The 26,417-nt window shown below is 41.0% G+C and overlaps 2 protein-coding genes across 4 annotated transcripts in view; one reads left to right on the forward strand and one right to left on the reverse strand.

Annotated features, from left to right (window-relative positions):
• LOC309693852 (uncharacterized protein) overlaps positions 1-26,417 on the reverse strand; it is a 548,750-nt gene that overhangs the window by 317,471 nt on the left and 204,862 nt on the right. The gene's annotated exons all lie outside the window — the stretch shown is intronic.
• The window catches only part of ephb1 (EPH receptor B1), a 187,732-nt gene that overhangs the window by 29,284 nt on the left and 132,031 nt on the right, over positions 1-26,417 (forward strand). For both annotated transcript variants that reach the window (XM_082513439.1, XM_082513440.1), the window contains exon 2: positions 24,291-24,355. In XM_082513439.1, the coding sequence (XP_082369565.1) occupies positions 24,291-24,355 (65 nt within the window). The remainder of the gene's footprint in view (positions 1-24,290; positions 24,356-26,417) is intronic.

A 26,417-nucleotide genomic window follows, 5' to 3' on the forward strand; every position in this document is an offset into this window, starting at 1 on the left:
TCCATTGCCCATGCAGCTATTCCCATCTCAGCAGGCGTACTGAAAAATTCACCCTGAATACTGGGCAGTCATTTGTATTACTACATGAAAGACTGCAAGCTAGTTATCTGAGCGGCCATTGTTAAAAAAAACAAAGCAAAAAAACGAGGGGCGGATGCTTTTAGCTTGCTTTGTGCCCAAGACCTCATCTTTCTATTGGTACAGCGAGGTAGACACAAAAATAACACAAAAGAAAATGTGTTAACAAAGGAGTGAGAGGACCACCATCTGGTACGTTGTGGAAATGAGAGAGACAACACTGATTTTTTGGAATGCCTTTTAACAGTTTGTTAAATATTAATATGAATAGAAAGTCTGTTCTTGTCAGTTACTATACGTGCTGATTTTAGCATCTCAGCATTATATTTAGAAAAGTCTTCGAAGTATAAATAAAGGACCAACTGTGAGCTGTAGCTGCGCCATCATCGAACACTTTAATGAGAGCACGCTTGTATCGGTGTGTGTGCGTGCTTTTGTATGTGAGTGAGAGATGCCGTGCGTGTTTTGTGTTAGCGACTGGAAAGTGAGGGAGTATGTTTGTGCGTTCTTGCACGCGTGAGTGTCTAAACGGTTTCCTTTCCACAACAAAACAAAGTTAATTGCTTCAATTACTGATATTAATTGCAAATTATCCAGCACCGGTTGTCTGTGACTCTCAATTTGGATTCCTATAAATTCATACCTTAACACCGCATTGTGTTTTGTTGTGGTTGTTGTAACTGTTTAATAATGTTTATGCGAAATGCCCATAACTCTCTGTTGAGCGCACGCACAGGGACACATTCAGTCTCTGGCTTCTGTTGTTAAATTAACACTGAGAGCATTTGCTTTTGTCTCCTCAGTCCACATTTTGCCTTGAATGTATTTAATTTCACTTAATCCACGGTTGAAATGTTGGATATTTGGATGCTTTGTCTTGCCGTCCCTGTCACTTAACCAAACAGCCTAAAAAGATGGATGCTTTGCAGGTCCACCTTGTGTCTGTGCTGACATTCATACAGAGAAAGAAAAGGGAAAACAAAAAGAAGAAGCAGGAAACACAAGGATTTAAAATGTCAGGTTTTGGAGATTAACACAATTTGACATTGCTGCTGAAACTAGGAATTAATTTCCGCTGCTGTCTTTTGCTGGTATGTGGGCTGATTATTGAGTCAGTCTTGCATGTGTTTGTTTGCCTGTTGGGTCATCTTTGCTGTGAAGTAGGTGTCATGTCTGACAGGTTATTCTTAAGCATGCAGAAGAGTTAGGATTGCGAGGCCAGGCACACCGAAGAAACAACAAGATATATTTGCTTTTTTATTGTGCTAAACAAGCCTAACGGGCCAGATAGGGAACATGAATTTTGCACTTATTTTGGCTTTAGAACACCACTTATTTCTAAGTAGTGTGTTTTGGGTAAGTGGTGTTTATAATCTAGGGAGACACCAGGTAGTGTTACTGCAGGGTAGCACTTAGAAAATGTATGAATACACATTATCATCTAGCTAATCACCTGAAATGAGCAGATGCAAGGCAGATGTGCATTGCTGCTGGCACAGGTGCTGCATAGTAAAGGCGTCCAAGGTTTATCTTGGAATACCTGATAGCCTTGGTGCAATCTAGCATCCGTCTGTTTTCCAGTCTGCTCTTTCCTTTAGACGGAGAAAGGAATGTGTGTGTCTGTGAGACTGCGAAGGGCAAAAAGAAAAGCAAACAGTAGGAAGAAAAAAAAAAAGAGCATAGTGCAGCCAGAAGAGTTTAATTACTAAGGCATAAGTATTCATGAGCTTGTCTTTTGGGCTTTTTTTCTTCTTTTTCCCACTGGCTCTTTTGTGAACTGAGTATGACTCTCAGCATTGGCTTTGGGCCACTGTGAAACCAAGTGGAGAAGTTTCAGCACAACACCCGAGCTGCATTGCTGGATTTAGACCCATCGCAGGTGGACTCCCCAAAAGCTGTGCTGCCTGGCTCAGAGCGACACCACAGGGGATCTATAAAGGAGACATATGGTAGCTTATGATTAAAAGTGGAAAGTTCCATGCCAGTGAATGAGGGTGTGCTTGTGTGCGTATGTGTGCGCGATTCCCTTTGTACCGTTAGGATCACTAGAACTTTTCCAGCCGTGAAAAAGCCAAAATTTGTGCAAAAACATGGTATCATCTGTTAATCATAGCAAAGTGTGTTAGTTCACCTTATTGCTCTTGTTTTGGCTTAAATCGCAGCTCAGTGGTTATAGTTGAGATTATAGTTGCACATTTTTATCCAAGTGAAGACATGAATATCTTCAGTTGCCTGCTACAGTTTCAAGCAAACAAATAAAGAAGTAGCTTCCCACTTTTTCATTTCACGTTAAATAACAAAATAAAAATATTCAATTGATTCATTTTATTACTTTTACGTTGACCTTCCGGTTCTACTTCTTTGTTTTTCAAGCTGTTCACTTAAAACTTGTTTTTTTCCCTCTTCCTTATACTAGAGGATCTTTGAGCCTTGAGAGCTACAGTGAGCTTTTTGAGCCAGTAGCTATTGAGATCACTTTGTGACACTTATTTCTAGAGGGCTCCCTTGCTGCCTATATTGTGTACAATGTACCACTGACTGGTTAAACTGCATGTAACAAAGCTAACTCCAAGGGGATATTGAGGCATATGAGCATAATTATGCCTCGCGAGTGGCACTACTGTGATTGTGAAAGTCCAAAGGCCAACGGACAATATTTAAAAAAAGCTGGGTGACAGAGTTGTATTATATTAGGTGCTGAGTGATTCAAACATAAATGCGTGCATTCCCTGCTCTTAAAAGATATTTTGCAAAAAAAAGTTTTGCTGATGCGGTTAGAGTTTTTTAAAGGACACATTTGATGGAATGCACTGGACAAGGCCACCACCCAGAGATTCATTTAATCCTGTTATCCATATCATGGTATTCAAATCTGCCACAACTCTGCATGCCCTTTCTTTGGAAGTGCAGCAACAAAATGTGACATCTTCCAATGTCAGAATCTCTGCAGTTGCTCACGATGTACTGCTGCTCATAAATGGAAAATACATCATCTGTGGCTATATATGACTAAGAGCAATATTGTGGTGATTTTATTGAATAGACTATAAAAGATACCATAACTCAAGAAGCCTGATAAATATAATGTACTTTGATTTTTCTATATTCTCTGTAATGGGGAGGAGTTATTGGGCACTAGTTTCGTCATAATAAGCAGAACTTTTAATATGCTTTTTGGCTGCATGGCTGCATTTTACATGAATATACAATAAACGCCTACATATATCTGCCTATACCCACAGAGTAGTAGTGTGTGTATATATAAAGATATATTAATGTATTAAAATATAGGCTAGGAAATCAAACGAAACCACGTTTGTTCCTATATGAATAACATGTTAAACAATGTATGTCATGTTTATCTAGTCCGACTAAGGAGTGTAAGGATTACGTGGCCCTGCCGTGAACCAGCAGCGCGCAGCTCTTATCCCTGCCAGGCGTGTGTCTCCGCCTGGGCCTTGAGTTATTGCTGCCGGAGTCTGAGACCCATTCATCAGCGCTTCATTAAAACCCAAATCACTTTTTCACTCCCAGCCTTCCAACTGCCAGGCCGACAAGTCCCACATCCTGCCTGCTCAATTTCTAGGCTGAGCCTGCTGTTACAAGCAGTTCAGCCCCAAACTGCTCTTAGTTGAGAATAAGGTGCTCTAAAGAGTACATTAGCCACTTGGGAACCTCACCGGCTAGAATGTCTTTTCACTGGTTAAGCAGCAGAGCAAAAAGCCTCACCTGTGTGACATGGTAGCGAGTAGAGGGTTGGGGCGGAACGAAAGAGACAAGGGTTGAAAGGAACTCTCAGTGGTCTTTTCCTGTTCTGCTTTTGTTTGGTACTGTCTTGCCATTCTGTGTTATTCAAACCACACAATGAGGTACAAAGCTGCTGGCAGCTGCCCCCTGCTCCATCCCTCTGTTCCCTCAGCTGTATTATAAATCATTTTAACAAGGTTTTGGCAAATTGGAATCAACGCAGGTGAAACTGGAATGTTCACAGACACCTGACCATCCTTCGTTTTCAGGAAATTAGCTGTCCATTGTGCTGTTATTGCTTAGCTAAACACTGTGCCAGGAAAGGCCAACATTTCCATCAAAACTGTGGCGCAGCACTTCAGGAAGTCTATCATGTTGTTTCTTTGTCGCACGCTTTCTCATTCTTATTGTGTATCACTGCATCTTGCAATCATCTAACTGCTTTGTGAAGTCTCCTTTAGTCTATTAAGTTAAAAGATGTATTTGAAAGTCTAAACCATTCATTTAGTCATCGTTGCAGCACAACAGGTAATCATCTCGCCCTAAGTGAGTGCTGTAAGAGAGAATGTAGACCATCGGAGAGCGTTGTAAGTGTATGCCATTGATTATGGTGAAGGCATTTTGCATTGATTTTTACAGCAAACCAAGAACATCACATCCATTTGATTTTTTAGTTTCATCCACTACTTATTGCTGCTGCTCTACATGAGGGTCACTCTATTAGTTGATCCACAGATCTTAACTAAACTCTTTTACTGCACTTCTGTCCATGCCCAGACCTACAAATATGGGCAGAGAAGAAAACAATTAAAACTGGCTCAGTCACACTAGAGTCAAAATAGGATGGCAACCTCCTCGTGACTAGGAAAAATCAGTGGTTGACTGGTGATTGTATTTATTTATTTATTTTTTTATATATTTACCAAATGGTTAAAAGTAGTTGTAGTGATCAGCTGTTTGCCCAGAAGTTGAGCATACAACATCTTTAACCTGTGGACAATCAGTTTTGATTGCGTGGTGAGTTTTCCTGGTGGCATGCAACCTGTCTCCAATTAATTCAAAAAGTCCAGCACGTAGTGACTCCAACCACTCTCAGACAAAATTCCAAAGGTTTCCCATATGGAAAAGAAATAGTAAAAACTTATAAAAGACTTGCATAAGATGTGGCCTACTTCATATAGTGAATCATATAGGGCTTATATGATTTACTCATGAAAGTGGCCACTTTCTCATTACTTTCATATATTGTTTTAATAAGGATCCAAAACATACCAGTTTCATTTATATGATTTTTCAAGGGATCTTATATCTGTTTTTACTCTTGTATGCTTTTCATACAAGTTTCACACAAGACAGATACAAACTTTATACGATTTTTATATATATTTTCCATATGGGTTACAAGTATTTGGCGTCTAATTTATAAATGCAAACAGATTGCCAACCTGTTCTTAGTGATTTTGACTCAGTCCGCACCGATGAGTTCAACTTGTCTGCAATCTCTCTATATAATAAGTAGCTTGTGTGAATTTCTGTTTAATTTGAACTTTTGTGTTTGTAGCATGCAACAGATTTGCAGCTTGTGCACCAGTCTTCTGTGACTGCGCATCATATAGCTAACCAACTAGCTAAGAGCTAGACAAGCTCTTTGTTTTAAAAAGCTCCTAAGCAGTTGTTTCTGTTTAAGCTGTGCAGCTCAAGCCCCAGTGGCTGTATTTCTCCTGAACAGGCCCATTACATTCACTGTGGCGTGACCTTTTCCTTTAAATAAATGCAACACAGACTACAGGGACACATAAGGAAAAATGTTTAGATATTATGCACTATATGCACTCTGTAAGCTCAAATGCAGTAGTGTAGTAGAAAAAATATAGAAATATGCTAAAATATATACATTAAGTACCTACAACTTAAAATACTTAATTTTATATACCATCTGTGGAAACGACACAGCTAAAATTAGCTTTGCTTTTTTTTTATAAAGCCGTTTGAAACATTTAATGAAACATTTTCAAAATAACGTATGACTTAAAAATGTTAACTTAATGAATATTATAATTGTCCATTGGGGCATTTAAAAAAAAATCTGTACCAGTACAAGCTTTAGAACAGAGTTACCAGAATGTTGTTTAGCTTTCTAATTTACTTTCTCAAACAAGCAACACATAAACCATTATTGAGGTAATTTCCTGTCTTGCTATCATGTCTGCCATTGTTTGCCTTTGGAGTCTGAAAGGGCAAGAGTCAAGACTCAGGAAAGCTCACAGGACGCCTGCCATAAGGTGGCCCTGCATTCACTGTATCAAAGTAAGTATTCAATTTTTTTAAGCCATTTCAGGAAGATGTCAGCAAAGCAGTTTTGATTCTAACGTTGCTGTTAGCTACAAGGTTCACAAAGCTAACAGGTTAACAAGCTAACAGCCTAACAAAGCCCTGACACAGGCTTACATTATTAAACTTAAGGAAATATTTTATTTGAATATGTTTGAATGATTAGTATTATTATTTTTTACACAAGGAGAGAGATTATATTGAAATACAATCTTTCAAATTTAGAGTTAGTGAAGAAGTGAGAGCTGATGAAAACCCCAGGAGAAAGTGGCATGAAACGGTTAAAGCAAAGAGAAGCTAGTCTGTATATATATATACATACATATATATCTGATATATATCTGATATATACATACATATATACGTACATATGAGGTAACAACTACTGTCATAAGACTTTCTGCAGTATTTAATTAAACTGGAGAGATGGTTTGTTAAAAAAAATCATTTTGTGGATTAGTGGATTAGTTTGTGATCACTATCTCTCTTATTCATTTAGGATAGAACTGATGAACCAGATCTGAGATGTTGCGGTGGTCCCCGTTATAATAATCCATGACTGTGACCCAGTTCATTACCAGCCTGTGAAAGTCTGTCATCACTGAAAGTGACATTGTGGACGGTCTCCCAAGAATTACTGATTAACTTCCTGGGAATGGTTTCACTGATTTATGCACTACACTTGCATTATCCCAAGTGACTGATCAACACTGCATTTTTTCAGAAGACTTAACTTGGTTGGGGAGATGGTAAACTGTTGCCAAACTGACAAACTCAAGAGTCTGGATCGCAATGTCAGAGCATAGTATCGTGTGTTTTTACAGCAATTACTGGAAACAAATTTCATATAATTACTGTTTTTAGTGTTAATGTTATAATAAACAATAAATTGTGATCTTTTTTTGCTAACCTGAAAAAGTGACTTGTACTTATTCCTTTTAAGTTATGTCAACTACTTATTTTACTTTTATTGTAGCCAAACGGTAAATGAAGAATGTAGTTAAATCAGTGATGTTCCGATAATCTTTTACTTTTAAATTCATCACCTTAAAAAAACTAAACTGACTCATTGCTCATTATTTTTTATTTTCCTTCCTCTTGCCATGCATTTTATCACCAGCCAAAATACACGCTTGCTGAATCATAGAGAAGACATTTTCAGTGTGTGAGCTGTTCACGGGACAGCTCGCACGCTCGCACTCCTCCACCCTTTCCCACATCCTGAGTGGGGAGGTCAGGTTAAGAGCTGTGTGGGGCAGTAGGTCTGTTTTTCCTCATGGCTGGCATCCTGCCCATGTCAACGGTCCCTTTCTTCAAAAGCTGCTAATGCAGGGCCCAGTGCTGACAGTGTTCTGACAATGAGTTAGTATCTGCCAGCCGTGGCCCCTGTCCGACTGCCGGTCCCTCTGAAAAACAGATCTGTGGCAAGAGCAAAGGTTAATCTAGCAGTGAGGCTCGGCTGGTGGCTGCCTCTACAGCCATGTGTGACTGAGAATAGGCTGAGAGGAATTAACACTGCTGCCTCGGGGAGTGTTGACAGAGGTGTGTGTGTCTCTGTTGCCGCGTGTATGTTTGTGTCTGTTGATGATGGCAAGTAAAGAAAGGCGAGATGACGAGGTTTGAGGAGGAGGGTTTGTGTTCACAATCCATTATCTTCAGGGACGATAAAGGTTGCTTCGTGCCATGTCAAAGATGTAAGACAAATACCAGCAGACCGTATAAATATTGCGGTTAGACTATGCATGCATGCTGTCTCCCTTTTATCTACCTTATCAAACGTTCTGTCAGCTTGCCTGAGATTTTTTTTTTTTTAACACACCTGCATTGTTTTTTCTTACATCCTACTTGTCTGCCGTTGTGTCACAGTTAATAGGCATGGTGAAACCAAAGGGCTCCTGCAGCCTGCTGCTCATTAACAACTCCCATGTTAGTATGTGTATCTGTCTACGCTGTCATTTTATATTGAAATGAAATAGAATTCTAGGGTATCATACTCACATCTGGTCTGCGTTTTTAAAAAAAAATGGAGAAAAGTTGTAATTATCAACATTTGACTAAGTCTGTAGGGGTCAGCTCAGTTCATGGTGCCTCAAGAGGAGGCCATTTAACAGGACTCCCTGCTATGGTGTCAGCTGACTGTTTGTCATCCAAACAGCTCTGTTATCTAAGTCCTTGTTGCCACATCACCGCTCTGTGATGCCTTTTGGTATGATGCTGATTGTTAGGAGCTTACCACGGTTTAGAACTCATCCTTAGAGAATTAGTTGTACCTCAGATTTGAGCCTTTTTTTTTTTTTCAATTTCACAGTTTCAGATGGAATATATTATTTTAGCGTGACAGTTATATACAAAGAGACTGTAAATAAAATTCCCCACCTTCCAGATTAGCATATTCGTGGAAGCAATAAGTCTCACTTTTGCAGCAGGGGAGATATTGAAGGATTTGTGGCTTAAGAAAACACATGAAGAAATGCCCAGTTATGTGGAATTTTTCTTATTGTGTTTGAGTAAATAAAGTGTAAATTATGAGATAAATAAGGATGCAAAAGATCAAAGTGTGCTAGCGCTGGTTCATCACAGACAATTAGCTGTGTGAAGCACTTCTCTTCTGGAGAGTTTCACTTTGAGTAATGTCTCTTCTGTCATCAACCTGTGTGCGTTTGTTGAAATGTGTTTCTGCATGCCATTTCTTTCTGTGTGGGTATGAATGGATGTGGGTATGTGAATGCGGGATGCCTGAGCACACATCTGTCAAAATACTTTCATATAGCCCTCCTTGTGAGATGGAGCAGACTGGATTGCGTGTTTTCCCACTCACAGTGGGTGTGCATTTCTTTATCTCCTTTGCCTGTCGTGTTGACTGATGGGTAATATGCTAAATGGGGCCTGTGTTTACCTCACCTGTGCCACCGGCAGGCCTCTGTGTGAGCTGGGCTGTGACAGGGAGCACTAATAATGCTTTAAGTCCTCTGTCAAACTTCAATCACATTGACACAAGCTCTTGGTGTGGCACACTGTCCTACAGAGGTGCTGTCACTGGACAGATGTAAGTGAATTTTGTCTCAGTAGTTACATGGCAAATGGTGACTGCGCACTGGGGGTCAGGTAAATGGAGTGTGCAGTCACGGCACGAGTGCAAGTGCACACTTGCGCGAGTGTGTTAATTTGTATTCTCGTGTCTATGTATGCAAATACGCAATATGTGTTTGCATATGTGCATGGGTGTGTGTTTGAGTAGATTTTCAGTTTATATTTGTGTATCTGTTGCGGGGTTAGTGGAGCAGTGAGGCCTTGCAGTGAGTCTCTCTACAGGAGTCTACGTGATTTACGAGCCTGGTGTGAGTGCTTCTCCCATCCTCCTGCATAATGTCCCTATTAGAGACAGCAGACACTGTGGTTCTGTTCATCATTTAGCTCCAGCGACCAGCACACCTGGAGAGAGAGAGAGAAAGAGGGACAGAGAACCAAAAGATAAAGAGAAGAAAAGAAGGAATAAAGGGGAGAAAAAAGGAGATGGTACAGTGCACTTTCTTTCAATCAGTTATCACCCTATGCCTTTATAGAACTGCGTCTGAGTACAGCAGAGCATAAACAGGCAAAAAAGGAAATAAAGAATATGATAGGAAAACAGACGGGAAACAAAGAAGTGTTATGACTCATGCTCTATCACATTAAGCCACAGACACTACAGCAGTAGCCGTACATCTTGCCAGACATAGCAGGTTGCTCACCTCACCTCATTCGTCCATCTCCAATGACTGTACTTGATATTTTTTTCTCTGCCCCTGTTCTCCACCTGAGTTTGTTTAGGTCTGTCAGCCTCATTATGTCAAGTGAGCTGCCAGGGGACACGCGGGCTAACAACACTCCTGGGGAGGAGAAAAGAGGAGTACTAGTGTATGGAAACTCTCTGGGAGTCATTCCAGCACCCATCTACATTAATAGCTCCACGACTGCAGATAACAAACACTTTGTGAGATGGTAGTCATATTTGCTCAGCATACACTTAAGCCTTAGCAAAAGCAATGTATGAAATGTGTACTGGCAAACATTTGGAAAATTGCCTTTTAAAGCGGTGTGGTACTGACACCATCACGCAAAGTGTCTTTATCTTATCTTATTCATCCGACTGCTGTATGTGCTGCTGCTTATCACTAAAGGCACGTTGTTCTTTTGTTTTCCGTTATTCATAAGTTGCAGGACACATATACGTGTCGCAGACTTGCTACTACATGATCAGGAGTTAAGCCAGTGCAGTCAAAACCAGGTACATCTGTGTCAGGTATTTTGTTGTCATCATGTTCCTACCAGCCACCAGGACCCATTTAGAATTTGTTGTGTGCCTGTAACACCTTATAAAAGCATCATATCGGTGTAATTTCACAAGAATCTGATCTAATTTATATCCACAAAACTTTCATTATGGGTGATATATTATGCCGTCATCACGTTGCCTAGCAACCACTGTAGTGTCAGAGTGAAATCACAGACCAAACAATACTGTAGGTCGGGAATGTACTAGCTCTAGAAAATTTCAACAATACATTTCAGGCACTAAATGAAGAGAAGCTTTTTTTTTTCTGTTATTACACAAATCCAGTGTTGATTATATATCACAACAAACTGCACTGATAATTACTGGGAAAGCATTTAAAAGTAAAATGTTTTAGAGTCAGCTTCACTGCTCTAACCAGTTACTGCTTTCTTTTAGACTTTCTAAAAATGTAGCAGAACTATGATATCATTTATTAATTTAGCAGTAAAATAACTTCATTTTTGAGATAGTAATGTTTGCTGTTGAATAAGAAGCTTAAGTCATCTTGCCTGGAAGAATTTATGATCCACTCATTTGTATGGATGTCAGTGGAAGGTTTTAGTGTTTATTGCTTGAAATGCTTTTCCACCCTATTCAAGATCCACAGGGGAAATAAGTGAATCATCATTATTGTTGGCATAACAGTGGTTGACTTTATATAAAGTGTGTGTGTGTGTGTGTGTGTGTGTGTGTGTGTGTGTGTGTGTGTGTGTGTCTGAAAGAGAGGGAGAGAGTGAGCGAAAGAGAGCAAAAATATTGAAATACAACCTTAAAAAATCTGTTTCCTTTGGGCCGTGCATTCATTTCTTCAGGGTGACAAGCAACATTTTTGCTTAACGTAATGAAAACATGGGGGGATAGGTTAATTGGATAATCCAAATTACCACTAGGTGTGAATGTGCGAGTGAATGTGAGTGTGAAGGGTTGTCTGTCCCTATGTGTTGGCCCTGCGACAGACTGGCGACCTGTCCAGGGTGTACCCCGCCTCTCGCCCTATGACAGCTGGGATAGGCTCCAGCGCCCCCCGCGACCCTGAAAAGGATAAGCGGAAGTGAATGGATGGATGGATGGTAATGAAAACATACTCTTTCTACTTCCTCTGAACCAAAGCTTAAAGCTTAAAATCATCAATATATTGCCACTTATGATTAGGGCATTTATTTCCATCTGCCAGGGCCCGATAATTTTAAATGAGTATTCAAAGTAAAATGACACAAGATGGATGGAGTTTATCGCGTTTTCTTGACATTTTTTTTGTACACAAATCAAATAAAATTCCAAATTCTACTTGTATAGACTTTCTCCTCTACACGCAGCATACCCAAAATGTGTAGAATTTCTATGAATTTATCTAAAATACAGTAGGTCTTCAGTAAGTCCTCTTCACTCCAAACACCTGGAAACCACTTTGTGAATTTCCACTACAAGCTGATAACCACATCTGTGCCCTGGACAGACACCTGCATATATTCTGACCCGGTGGCACTGAAGTGGTGAAACAATTTAACAGCTCGGATCAACATTTACAGCTGTGCAAGCTGTGTGTGCCGCCTGTATTTACATTTGCATGTGGCCATTAGTAAATCTGTGTTTTCGAGTGCGCAAAGTGCACAGTTAGCAAGTTTCTGCTGCTGCCGCCTCTTACGTGTGAAGTAAAGGGAAGTGCTTAAAATGTGTCTGTGGCGAATACATATTTAACGAAGCATCTCGGCTCTTTAGCTGTGCGGTTGCAGCGCAGCGAGCAGAGTGTTGCACTTTGACTCCTGGAGCACAGCAGTAAACGGCCTCATCTGGTGGGAATGCCAAGTAAAGCTCAGCCTGGAAGCTCTTTTTTTTTTCCCTCTGGCAGGAAGATTTTTAGCTGCGATGGTAACCACAGTCTGTCATGCTACATTCTGAAGATCATCCAATGATCCACCCAATGTTGTCTCTGTTATATTAGCAATCAACAGAAGGCTTGGAAGATCCAAAATGGCGAGATTAAAATATAAAAAAAAAAGAAAATGTTACATTCAGCTAGTGCTGGCATTGCTACTATTGGGACTGCCAGAGGGATGGCTGATGTTTGCACTCCCCACTAGTGTCACTGGACAGCTGTGACATTTGAGGTTGCATTGTGGGCCAAAGCTCAAGCGTCCTGGATTCCAAGTGAGATGAGGTCAGATTCAGCGTGTGCATGTATCTGTGTGTGTTTGTAGTACAAGATCAAAATTACCCACACTCTCCCCGTGGCATAACAGGCTGAATGTAATGTGTATGAAATGACATTTTCTCTCCCAGAAGAGCTCAGTGTTTTACTGAGCTGTGGCTTAGCATTCAGAGTGACTCTGCGAAGGAAGAGCGAGATACAAAAAAAAAAAAATACTTACTTACAACTGATTAAAAAAAAACGAAAAGAAAAGAATGGGCACATTGATGGTGGACATAAAAACGGCACCATCAAATGGAAGAACATCAAACACATATTTCTCCTGGGAGCTAAGAGAATAAGCCTTTTCCTCTTTTTTTTACGTTCTTCCCCACCTCTGGAGGAAAGCAAAGAGGGCACACGCCATTTTCCTCTGCAGTATGAGAGATCTTCAGACAAATATAGGCCTACTCAAAAAAAGGTCTCTCTCACTTTCACTCCCCAAAGGTAAAAATGATCTCTTTTCCTCCCTCTCCCCATCCTTCTCTCTTGTTATAGATTGGAGAATCTCAACCCACCTATGTCAGACTCACGCTGTAAGGTCAAGATCCTCTGCTGAAAGTTTTTCTTTTGTCCTTAGGACTATTTTCTTTCGTACACGCCGGCACTGCTGAATCCAAACTCCAGCAAAGCCCTGGAGGAAAAACAAAGCCCATCTCCAAAAATATATAGACGTCCTCAGGCATGCGAGCATATGCTGCAAGAAGGTGGATTTAGTGTTCGCTTTTAATGGAAAGGATTGTGTTTGCTCGGAGGCATTGGATAGGCCACTGGCGTTTTTATGGGGATAGGCAGCAAGGGGGAGAACGAGAGGTGAACTCCACCTGCGGATGTCCACGGTCACCATCGCTAGTGGTTTAGCTCACTCCTGGGATGTATTCACTGCTTATGTATGTGTGTTGTTGGTGTTGAGACTGTGTGTGTATGTGTAGTAGAGCTGCACTAACGAGATCCCCAAAGAACACCTCACTCGCAGTTAAGGGAGTGAGATCACACCACACGATTTCTCTCATTCACACCGTCTTAGCCAGCAACGTCCCCGTGGTGGAGAGCACATGGCTAGGGAATACCAAACTGAGGCATCAATTACCTGCATCTCACTACATCGGTCAAGGGAGAACGCAGATAAATTGAATAACCCTTTCCCGGTCACATGTTGGCATATGTGCTTTCAGGTGATCTAAACCCCCCCCCCCCCCCCCCCCCATACACACACTTAGTCACATGGAAAACAATCAGTGATCCATCCCAGTGGCATCCTCTCCCGGCAGGGTACAGTAACCACCGCTTACCGCTGAGACTCCTCAGTGTGAAAAAGAAGTGTGTCATATGATTGACTCACTCACACCTCCATATGACTGTTAAATCGTCTTATACGTGCAGTCAGTTCAAGCTTAGTGCTTTTCCCAAGCCCCATGGGCACGGGTGATAATTTGAGTTTTATTGAAATTCAGCTCCAGTGGGTTCAAGGTGGTTGAAGGTCGTTCTTTTACTGCCACAGATGAGATGGAGTGAGAGCACGACATCAAACCCTCAAGGTCCCTTCTCTGTCTGACTCCACGATTTTCTGACTCTTTTCCTCTCTACCCATAGGGGAATTATCGAAGAGTCACAGGTCAATTTTGTGGCACATCCAAACACGGTTAACAACAGGATTTAATAAGATATTGCTAGCTGGTATTTGGCTCCCCCCATTAAACACAGGCTGACAGAGGTGCATGGCCTCATTCGTAAAATTGGGGAGAAACTACCAGTAGCATAAGTGAATATGTACTAACCTAATCTTTAGGAAATAAAGGACTTTCTGTATTGTCTTAATTTGTGCTTCCTTTTAGAAAGCCCTGATATTGTCCCTTTGCTCAGACAGATGGCACCCACAGTTTTAGTTATACAATGGAGGTTTAGCAGTGTCCTGACGGGAGGAGCAGCAGAGCTGTGCTGTTTTGGGTGTTGGGAGAACATTTTAGTGCGTGCATACTTTTTTCAATAGGTTATGCACGAACTTTTTTCAGCTGTTAGCGGGATGCTTGTGCCCACGTTTGGATGAGACGGTCTTGACTGTGTGTGTTTTATTGAATATGAATACTACAAGAACCACAAAGAGACAGAGCGTCTTTGTTTATGCTGGTTGCAAGACACAAACAGTGTGGTTTCCAAGAAATGATCCAACTCCACTGTTCAGCTAAGGTTAGATCAATTTCTAGATAAGATAACACACAGCACTGCCTTATGACATGCTCTCCGTCACAGTGTCTCTCCGAGTATCTCTCTTTTTATGAATAGCGAACGCCTTCCTCCTTCCTCTTGCTCCTTCTCACTCTTGTCTTACTATCCACTTTATTTTTTCCTTCATCTCTGTATCTCACAGTTTCTCTCTGCCCTTCATATTGGTTCTGCATATTACAGGATGGTTATCTCAGTTCAAGTGTATTATAGTGTGGCAGACGAGGACATTCATTTCTATCTCCTGCGTTGCCCTACTAGCCTCTGTGTTGTTATAAAAGGCAACTAGGGGACTCACATTGTATTATCATTCAACCTTTGTAAACAATTGAAGTTTATTAATTCATGCATTTATCTCAGTTTAACAGTTTTACACGTTGTGATTCCTCTATCACAATCCAGATAAATGTATATACATTCATGTGAAAAAGAAACTTTTCACAGGGATCTGTAAAACACCAAGTACAACCTGTGATTGGGTATCTTATAGAAAGATTTTTAGCAGCAATAACATGGAGTAATCCTTTTCATTATGACTTTTTCATTTTTGGAGGAATTTTGTCCCACTCATATTTACTGCATTGCTTCTGTTCCTTTAGGTTTGTGGACATTTTTGTCATTTAAGGTCCCAACACAGCATTTCAATTTAATTGAGGTCTGCACTTTCGTTGCCCATTCCAACGATTTGATTCTTTTCTTTTTCAACTATTCGCTGGTCTGCTTGGGTTCATTGCCCCGTTACATGACCCTATTTGGGACAAACTTTACCTGTTGGACAGATAACCTCACATTTAACTCAACAATACTTTGGCTTTGGAGTTTGTGGTCAACTCAATGCAAGGAGCACAGGTCCTCTGGCTGCAACACGAGCTCAAATAACCCCCGCCTTTATCACCCCACCACTGGTGTAAAGTGTTTGGACTGGTGTATTTGGTTTTCTCCAAATGTGGTGCAGTGCATTATGGCCAGACATCTATACTTTGGTGTCATCTGTCTAAAGGACATTGTTCCAGAAGTACTGTGGTTTGTTCAGGTGTGACGTTGCAAACCTTATCTGTGCTGCCATGTTCAGTTTGGAGAGAAGACACTGTTCTTCAAGCCTTGTAAAAAAAAAAAAAAAAAAAAAAAGAGAGAGAGAGAGAGAGAGAAAGAAAAAAGGCCATACTTGTCAGTCTTTGTACCGTCTAACATGCTTACTGAGGTCTGCAGAGGTCACTAGGTTACTTAGGTCTTGGGTTCTTTGTAAATTTTCCAAGTATTACACTGTGTTGCCTTCAGGTTAATTTGTTAGGATGTCCTGGGAAGGCATTATGTTCACACACCTCAATGTCCATGTTGCTTTTGTAGAAGTTAACCTGGTGAATTCGATTGCTAGAATAGCTTAGATTAGCTGGCAGCTACTTTCCCTGTTAATTGCCATATAAACAGTAAGAGTCTACTTATTTTTTTCTTTCATTTTCACATGACTGTATTCCAGCACATGCAGGACCTCACTAATTGGTAATTCTTACTGTCCTAATTAGAGTGAGGGGGACTGCACTGGGAGTTTCAGTGAATGACATAATTCTGTTCACTCAGCACTTCCTGGTCGACTTGAAAAACACAGATGATTTTACTCACTCTGTCATGCGGCGGCTGTGTGAAGGCAAGAGAGGACCCAAATGCACGGCTCTAGACACACGGGGATGAACTCAAAGGCCGGTCTTTATTAACAGGAACATAAGAAGTCATATAAAACTATACTGGGAGCAACTAAAAGCTGAGGCGCTGGGAAGACACGGAAAATGCACACAACCTAGAGGGACGACGCAACACAGAACAAAGGGACACTCTGACATAAATACACAGAAGGTAACGAGGGAAGTGGGAACACTCGGGGAACACAGCTGAAGACAATTACTCATGGCCGAGCAGGGAGGACACGAAACTGACGATACTGACACCAAGATGTGGACCTTAAACACAACACAGTACACAGAGATGAGCACGGAGAGAGAGAGGCAGAGAAGAAGGATGAATACGAGGGGATGAGGAGAACACGGAACACATAGGATGGGAACACGGTACCAGAGCAAACACCACAATAAAAACATGGACACAGGGGGAATCCAAATACCAAACCAAACAATCCAATGGACATAAGAAACAAAATACAAAACTACAGAAAAACTAAGAACACTGGGTCAAAATGACCCAGGACCATGACACACTCTGAATAGCCCATTAGCTATAACTTATAGTGGTAAATGTCAGCCTCACGCAATCCCAGTGTGACCCGGGCATGGTACTTCTCTGTGGCTCATTGTGTCTCTAGGCAGGAGAAGTGATGACAGTAAGCTAGAGCTAACTTCTGACTTTCATGTGAAGGTTAGAAATGTCAAAACTATAGAGTAGACTCATTCTCCTTATGGGAAACTATTAAATTGCAATTTTCTCTGTGCTAGCCCTCCAACATAGAGTTTTGCAGAATTTAATTTTTCCTATTTTCCATTTTGGTACTAGGAAGGAATCTCCTTGTGCAGTTCTTGTGCTGGAAAGTCATTTTCTTTGTGTCCTTGTGACTCACGTAAGCCTTATCAAACTTTTAGTCTAGTGGGACTGACGGAGTAAATTTTATCCAGCTGTGTCAATAAAGTGATCAAATTTCCACTGAAATGCTTTTATTGGAAGCAACGGAGAGTGGGTAGGAGCAGGAGTTGCAAATAGAATAAATGACAGTGAGTGGGTGTGGCTGAGTGATTGGTAAGCCAGCCAAAGCCTTGTTCCACAGCCAGTGAACCATCGGAGAGTAGTCTCCCTCTCTCTAAATGCTGTTTTGTGAGGTGAGGAGCTTGATAAGAGTTGTAATTACCTCATTTTACTGCAGCAAATTGCCAGGTTTCTTAAAAGCAGACAGGCTGGCTGAGGCAATATCAGCAGTAATGAGTATTGTGATGATTGTGGGACGGCAGTGCTGCTTCCATCTGGATTATTGCTTGGTCACTGCTGCTGGTCTGCTGCTATAGGAAATCTGATCCTGGGCAGTTTTGTGAGGACAAAATGATTTAGGTTTAATCTTGTTATCAGTTATTAGTATTTAAGATTTTTTTCCCTTAATTATTACTTTTAGGCATTAGATAATGCTGTGGATTTCATGTGCTTTTCATTTTTATGAGCTAGAACCCATAATCATGACAAGTAAAATAAAAATAGTTTGACATAATTCATTTTACATGTGAAAAATATAGAATATGTAAAAGTGTAACTAATGTAAAATCATATTATTGAAATTTTTAAGATGCACTTGTACAGATACAAATACAAGCAGAGCTTGTTAGGAAGCTATTTTTTATTTTTAGAATAAGCTCGGGTCATAAGATTATGCCAGAGAACCCTGAATAAAGCCTAGAGATCATCAGCTCAGTCTTGTCTCCCAGACTGATGCTTATGATGTGTATATTGGTCTTTTTTGGGCGCGTCTCTTCTCCTTCCTATATTGAAAAGGCTTACGCAGGGGCAGGGTTCGAACCCCTTCCCGGTAGCCTGTCATTAACAGGAGGCAGAGCAAAATACAGACAGCTCTGTGGCAGTGTAAAGGTAAACAGAGATGGCTAAAGTGAAGGAGATGAAAGACGGTGTTAAATGGAGAGTGAAGAAAGTTGCAGGGATGAGGGGGATAAATGATGCACTGAGATTAAGGGACGAGAGGAACGAGGGAGAGATGGGTGGATGAAAAGGGAAGAAAAGAGAGAAGAAGGTGGAGGTAAAGAGAAAGCGGAAGGGTGGGTGGGTAGGTGGTGGGGTTATGATGAATTAAAGATGACACTCTCCGGCAGCCTGGTTTCTAAAGATCACTCTGTCTGCTAATGTAATGTTAATGAATGCAAATGATGTGCCTAACCTCTCTCCCCTGACCAAGCGAGGGAAGAGAAAAGAGTGAAAGAAAGGAAAAGAGGGAGAAGAATAGATGAAAAGGTGCAACGTGGGGGCTTGTGTATAAATGTGCTGTTCCTACATTATGCAGGTAGCTGAGTGACAGACTGACCACTAAGATATGATCAGATGCATGAGACTTTGGTGTTGGTATAGCCTTTGTTTGACCATGTACCTGTCTGTATTTGCCAAGCCTGCCTCAGGGGGGGCTGTTGTGTTTTCCTGCTTCAATACCATAACAACTCTATTACAAACCGGTAACAGCGGGGAAAGAATGTGGCTGCTCACCAAGTGCCGCAAGGTTGAATCTTATATTGAATGCGACACAGCAGCCCAGATGTGCGAGGCCAAGGTAATGTCACCTTCCTGTGATGATAGGATAATTTCATCAGGTTCTTCAGATGCTGTGTGTTTATTAAATTTCTGCTCTTACAAGACATTCTTCTCAACAGCTGCTGCTGAGCACAGTTTGCCTTGTGCTGCCCTGTTCATCTTTATCTTCTAGACTCTCTCTCTTTTGTCTTTCATACGTGTCTGCTCTTCTTCCACGGAGCGAAAATTATATTTTCACACAGCCGTCGTGAGTGACTGTTAGCCAGGCGCGCTATTACTAAATCTGTGTGTATGAGTGTGGGCAATCTGTAATTTGTGAGCCTGTTCGTTTAATGGAGTCTGTGGCTCAGAAGATGCAGGACTTGTGTATCCCATCACTCCGCGCTAATGTCTCGGAGGAGGCTGGCAGATTTTTTCTTTTTTTTTCCTTCAGTTTTCAAATTTAGTCACATTGTCATTTCTGTCTTCAGGGGGACATGGAAGTAACACATTTCTTTTGATGCATTTCAGTTGCCTGTTCTGTATCTTCTATTTAAAGTAAAAATCCTTCAGTATGAGTGACAGAGCTTTAGTGTGGCACGGAGTAGAGAAGTCTCACATCTGTGTTTGTATGGATTGTCTTCTTTGTTGAACATGGTGACTCAATCAGATATTGCCTTTTTATATTCTTCTTCCCCCTGAAGCAGTACTGTGCCATAACTGCAGTTTCCAAATCTGCTAAATGGCCTTAACCATGCTGGACGTGAAGCGGTCTTTTCTTTCGAAATCAGGGATGCAGCGGGTAAGTGGTGTCTGTCTGCGTGGGTTAGGGTTCGGAAAATACTTCACTCTGTCAAAACGTTCTTTTTATATTCATAAGTCCCCTGAGTGGACGGCTGATTAGTTTGGGAGATGCAGCATCTTTCGTTCGTGTTTGTTTGTCACTTTGTTTTCAGCTCTGTATTAAGATTCCAGGCTCAGCAGGCTACCATGGGGTTTCATCATTGTTAAGTGCTCATTCCAATCCCGCTGATTTCTCCACTTGGTTTTTCATCTCCGTCTTTCTGTCTATTTGTCTTCTTTTTTTCTCCCTCTTTTTCATTCTTTATCCGACCATCTTGATTCCATCCCCCCAAGAAAAGATAAACCCCACTTACATAATGTCATCCAAGGGCCTCAGATCTTCTTTCGCTTTGCTGCTACAGTCACAAAGAGAAGACCCTTAAAGCTTTGCATCCTGCATCTGGACGTGATTGTCTCATTGAATTACAAAGTATACCAGCATCCTTGAACAGGAGGACATTGGGGAGTGGGGGGAGGCTAAAGAATAGATGAATGTAAAAGATGGAAAGAGAATGGAAATCCGTGGAGAATGGCCTGCTGTATTGATTGAGGAGCCAGGAAGCTTCAGAGAGGCACTTCGGCACATGTTGTATCGACTAGTGGCCATACAGTCTCAGATTGGCTGCAAAGGAGGGAATTACACAGACATGTTGGCATTCTGACTTTTAAAGCGTAGAATTAAAGTCATGCATGAGAGCTAAAAGAGGGCAGAGAGATTGGCCAATTCATTTTTGCTGTTGTTCCTTCACTGAACTCCCGTTCTATTGATGTTCTTTAGTGTGTACAACTTCCACGTAATCATGCGTGTCTATGCGATGTGTCATGCGACTGCTTGCTGACGTGTAATTGTGCGAAGAGAGCTGCCTTATCGATCTATAATGCAGAGCCCCATCAATGTTTAATGTAGTCTCTCTCACTCTTTCATTTCTCTCCCTCCCTTTCTCTAGCCCCAAATGGTAGGCTGCTTCCAGAACCTACCATTTGGTATTGATCTATCACTTGCTGCTAATAAGAAGGAGCTGTGCTCTCGGGGATTGGGAGCTGCAAGGCCTCATCTGAGTCTTGGCTTTGGCTTGCGACTTTTGGGTTTTGACTGGTACTCTTGCAGTGTTATCCAACCTACATCCATTGTATGATAAAGGGTAACTAATATTCTGTGATGCAGTTGCAATACAGCCTCGAGCCTTACGGATCCTTGAATGTATTTAAGGCTGGTGACGCCGACACCTATAAGCCATTGTTTTCCAATAGATTTATGAGCCGTGGCTGCTTAGTTAACATTAATCTCTCCATGTTAACAATTTTCACAAAGACTCAACTACTGGTGAAACTGCCTGGTCTTAATTTAGTGGAGCTTGCAGGTGGAGCTGACATAGCAGAATATGAATACAGAAGAAAACACACTGGGCTACCTTCCAAACACTAGGGACATGGCAAGGTCCTTTCCTTGCCTTGCAAATGACTTGCTATAAACTTGGAGTGCGTGGACGACTAATTGCTTTTACAATGCTAAGGAGTAACCCAACATTAAGCTTCTAGACAGACAATAAACATCCCGGGTCCTTGAAATGCAATTTTCAGTAATGTATTGTTTTTAACTGCACTCCATACTGTATTGTGTTTGTGTTGGGGGTGGGGTGGGGGGGCAGAGTACACCCTGGACAGATCGCCACTCCATTACAGGGGCAACAGAGAAACAGGCAATCAACTGAAACTAAAACTCATTATAATAACCAATTAAACTAACAGATTAATTGTTTATTATTTACCCAATATTACCCAATATTAAATAAATTTAAAAAATACCTATACCAAAATTTAATTAGTGTGTAACCTTAGGCTATTTAGATAACTTGTAATTTCAGCAATAAAAAACAATGTTTCCTCTTTTTCGAAGAGATGTTTCGTGTAATTAAGTTGATTTTATAATGAAACTATTCAAATCCACTTATCATTTAATGGATGAACGGTTCACAGAAGTGCTCATTTAAAAGCCCCACACATACACATACACATACACATGCACATACACAAGGGACATTTTCAAAATCTCCAGTGCCAGTGGACAGGTGTGCGAGCAATGCCATGATGGCTGTTCGAGCCCCTCCCCGTTGCTAATCACCACTTAGCATACTCCATTTACTCATCCGCTACTTTGATATTCTGCTAATGGTAGGCATTAGACCACATGACTCTGCTCATCCACCCCTCCCTTGGGCCTTTGACCTTTTTTTTTTTTTTTTTCGTTTCCGCATCCTATCTTAGACCGAATCCCCTCCAACCCCAACCCTCCCCCTTCCATTTTAAAAGGAAATAGAAAAAAAAATGGTCGACCAAGAGCCTGTGTGATTTGACTAAAGCTTCTGTGATTTCCCCAGAGAAAGGTTTGGCAGTCCCCACAATGCTGGCTGGCGCTGAGGGCTGTTTCATGCTCCTATCTCCCCAGCTGACAGCAAGTCGTACAAGCAGGCAGGCAGGCAGGCTGGAGCTGGCTGGCTGTGGAAACTAGACAAGGCAAGGCTGATCTTAGGGAAATTGAAATACTCTGATGGAAGCCGGGTGTGAACAAGGCTGTCACTGTAGGTGTACACAGAAAATTGCTCTCTAAGTTGGCTGGTGCATGAGCAGAACGGGTGTCCATCTGCGTGTGTCCTAACATGCATTGTGAGTGCTTGTGTGTGCAGGGGCTAATTGGTTTCATGTCTGAGGACAGTTTCTCCCAGTAAGTAGAGATTGAGAATGAAAAGGCTCTTTTCTTCTTACAGGTGGCTTGTCACTCATCCTTACCACAATGTACTTGTTTTTAAAAAAATTTTAACCAACGCTCTTGAACCACGGATGACGGGCTTTGAGTGTTCCGTCATTTGGAATGATTTCAAAATGCACAGTGACTTCAGTGAGACTCCAAATTAGCAGCAGCTGCGAGTGCGTGCTTGTTCTGGGGGAGTAGGTAAAGGGAGGGTGATGAGGGCTGGAACCTCTCCTGGAAATCTTGAAAGAGGGCATCGTTGTGTCTATGCATTTAATCAGAGTGAGATTTCTCCCTTATCAACAACACATGTGGGTTGTGCTAGCCAACCATTTGCTGTGAAAGTGGAAGAGCTCCAAGCCAAACACACAACGACCACAGTTCCTATGAAAATTGCACAGACACACACTTTCTGCTTGTCTACTACAGAATGCAGATCATCACACAAGCATACCATTCACCCTTCTGTCTCGCAGTTTTTAATCTGTCTGGACACAACACAAAACAACAAACACAATGGAGTGTATGTCGTGGCAGGGGACATCGGAAAATGTGAAATATCCTTTGGTTCACTCTCTGTAATATTAATGTTTTAGGACCGAGGATAAACTGTCTGTTACAGGGGAAATTATCAATCTATCATTACTCTGCTAAGGCCAGCATGTCAGTTAGTCCATCGCTCTATAAATCTGTATTGCAGGGAGAGGGGCAGGTGAGCGCTTTGTGAAAACTGCCATATTTCTCTCTTCTTTCCTTGAGCAACATATCATGTACCAGCAAGGCAGATATTAATCAAAAAAAGAGCTGATAAACTTCTGGTGTGAGCTGCCAGACTTATTTGTCTAAGCTATGTCCCTGAGGATTAGGAAGGGGGCAATCTGTGTTCTCATATTGCACTGATATGTGGCCAGATATGACATGTTGTATAATAAAAGTCCAAACAAAGATAAATCCAATCCATTTCTCTGTACTTTTTTCTTCCTTTTTCAGGCTGTATTGTGTTACTCTTTCATTTTGTGTAGCCTAAAGTTATCCAACATAGGTCATCATGTTTTTTGGCAGGCGTTTAGAAAATTAGCTAATTAATCTGAAATTAAAAAACATTTTATGGCTTGCAGATATATGCGTTTTCATAACTTTAGGTTAAGGAAAGCTGATGCAAATACATCAGAGCCTAACCTTGGAGGGCTCCTTCTTCATATGTGAAGCCAACTCTTTTTGCCAGGCCATCTGCAAACCTCATACAGTGTATCGACATACCCACTTATCTTTCATAATACTTGCACACATATAAGCAGGACAAAGGCAGGATGTAGTCTAGTACTGTATATAGCGAGATAACACAATGCAAAGAGTTTTTTTTAGTCTCTCAGAGGTTCCTTCCAGCAAAGTGCCAAGGATTTGTTTCTAGTCTTAACAGAAGAGTAACAGAGACGGATGAAACACTGTAGGGATTCTTGCTTTCTGTTCATCAATGAGTGTCAAGCGATCACTGGGGCTTGAATATAATTTAGCTGTGTGGGATGGTACTCAAAACAGCTTCTGTGTGGCTAACCGCTGGTTCTCTCTGTCTTTTTCTTTCTTTGCTGCAGAGACCTTGATGGACACTCGGGTGGCCACAGCTGAGCTGGGGTGGACAGCATATCCTAATTCTGGGGTGAGCCCGTTGTTGCCAACACATGTTTACATAATTAAATAAATCAGAAGTTTCACTTCACACTATTTTTCTGTTTTTCTGGTAAATAGCTTTGTTGGGTATGTGTAACATGACACAGAGCACGTACAGGTTTACAGGCAGACAGACAAATAGGCAGGAAAGCAGGGAGGATGGGAGTTATAGTTATAGACTTAAGCAGTGCCCAATGTAGCTCCCATTATGGGTATTATTTTCTCTGTGTCCCGGTTCATAATGACTTAATAACATAATGGGTCCACCTAAGTCCCAGAACACAGTACCTAAGTCCCTGTAAATGGAGGCTGGGGGGGATACCATAGACATAATGATACTGTAATGATACATTTATACAGGGAAGTGGAGGTATTAGGATGAAAGAGGGAGGAGGAGCTAAGAGGACAAAAAAAATGCTCAGGGCTTTTCAGATTTAAAGGGAACTATCTGCAGCTTTTAGGTATTCTCACAGAAATGGAATGAGGCTAACTGGAACAAAGTGGAACAATATTCCTCTTTTCTCTTTTTTGATTGAAACTCAGTATTATTGCCCTGTTATGCTAATGGAGCGTTTTAAGACCTTGTTTTCTGTATTGTAATTCGATAATTCAATGAAAGGCTCCATAGCACAACAGTGATATGAATCTTACAGGAGCTATCCAGGATAGAAAAGGACTGTTTCCCGCATTTTCTGGGTCTTTAGGTCTTTATGAGGCATTTTACACACGTGTAAAAGGAGCTTTTATTGCTACCGAGCAGAGCTTTGACTCTGTTTAAGCATTAGAGTGTGGCAGGGGTTTTTTGTATTCCTCAAGGAATACAAGCTAAAATAACCTGTAATAACCTCGTGTGTGTGAGTTTGCATGTATGGCTGTGATATTGTCATCTGCACAATATCTGGAGTGAGCCCTTCTCATTGTGGTCTCCACAGTTTGTTTTTCTCTTATGGTATGAGCCATGTCGCAAATTCCTTCATGATTAATCAAGAAAACCCCAGTGGCAGATGGAGCAAGTGGACTTGTACATTTTCTTGCATAACAGCCATTGTTAACTGTCATTATCCCCTTCTATGTTTCTGTCTCTCTTTTTGATTTATTCATTTATTTTTTATTTTGTTTACTTTTTACTTTTAATTTTGCCTCGCTGTTGATATTCTCTTCACAAACGGCTAAAACACAAATGTTGGTTAGATACCTTTTTTCTTCAAAAATGTTTAGCTGATATCTCAAATTAGCTGATTGCAGATGTTAGCATGACCAGGATTTCCTCTAGCTTAACCGACTGACTTCCTATTTACTACCTACACATATTATGGGCTTAAATAAATGCAACTCTAGTCGTTCCAAGACTTTATAGACCAACTTGATCAAATGGTGAACAGCAGTGTTCACCATTAGCAACATTTGCACGATGTGCAAACTGTAGTAATGCCATCAAAATGATCACGAAGCCAAGTGTTTTTCTTGTAATACGAGCATGCCCTACCAAAAACTGATAGCTTTCGCCACGGCACATAGAGCTGTGTCTCATGTGCAGCCTCAAATCAGCTGCCCACAGATACTGAGAGACCTACATACATATGGCTGGTGACCATCGCGAAGACACAACACATTTTCCACACATAAAACAGATATATGTTTAAAAGCTGTTCTTAATAAGATCTGACATGCATACCAAAGGTGCAGCACAACAACACTAACAGTTCAAAAATAATAATTGTTTTGACAGATTCATGTTAAATGTTACATGTGTATTTGAATTGTATTTCTGCCTTTCTTAATGTTCCCTTCTACTGAACAGGCAGGCAGTGACCCAGCAACCAACACTTACCAGCTGTGAACAAAAAGTATTTATGGCTTTAAAGGATAATTAGTCCGGTTGTTTTGGACCAAAACTACAGAAAACAATGCATTAGATTTGAGATTCACTGATGCACCAAAACAATAATCAGCCAAACAGCCATAAAATGCTTCATTTTATTTTCCAAATAAGATAAATTATTAAGCTTTAACATTTTCTCTAAATAAAAATAGAGGGGTGCAAATAATAA

Source organism: Aulonocara stuartgranti (assembly GCF_965226115.1).
Source record: "Aulonocara stuartgranti genome assembly, chromosome: 18".
Lineage (NCBI taxonomy): Eukaryota > Metazoa > Chordata > Actinopteri > Cichliformes > Cichlidae > Aulonocara > Aulonocara stuartgranti.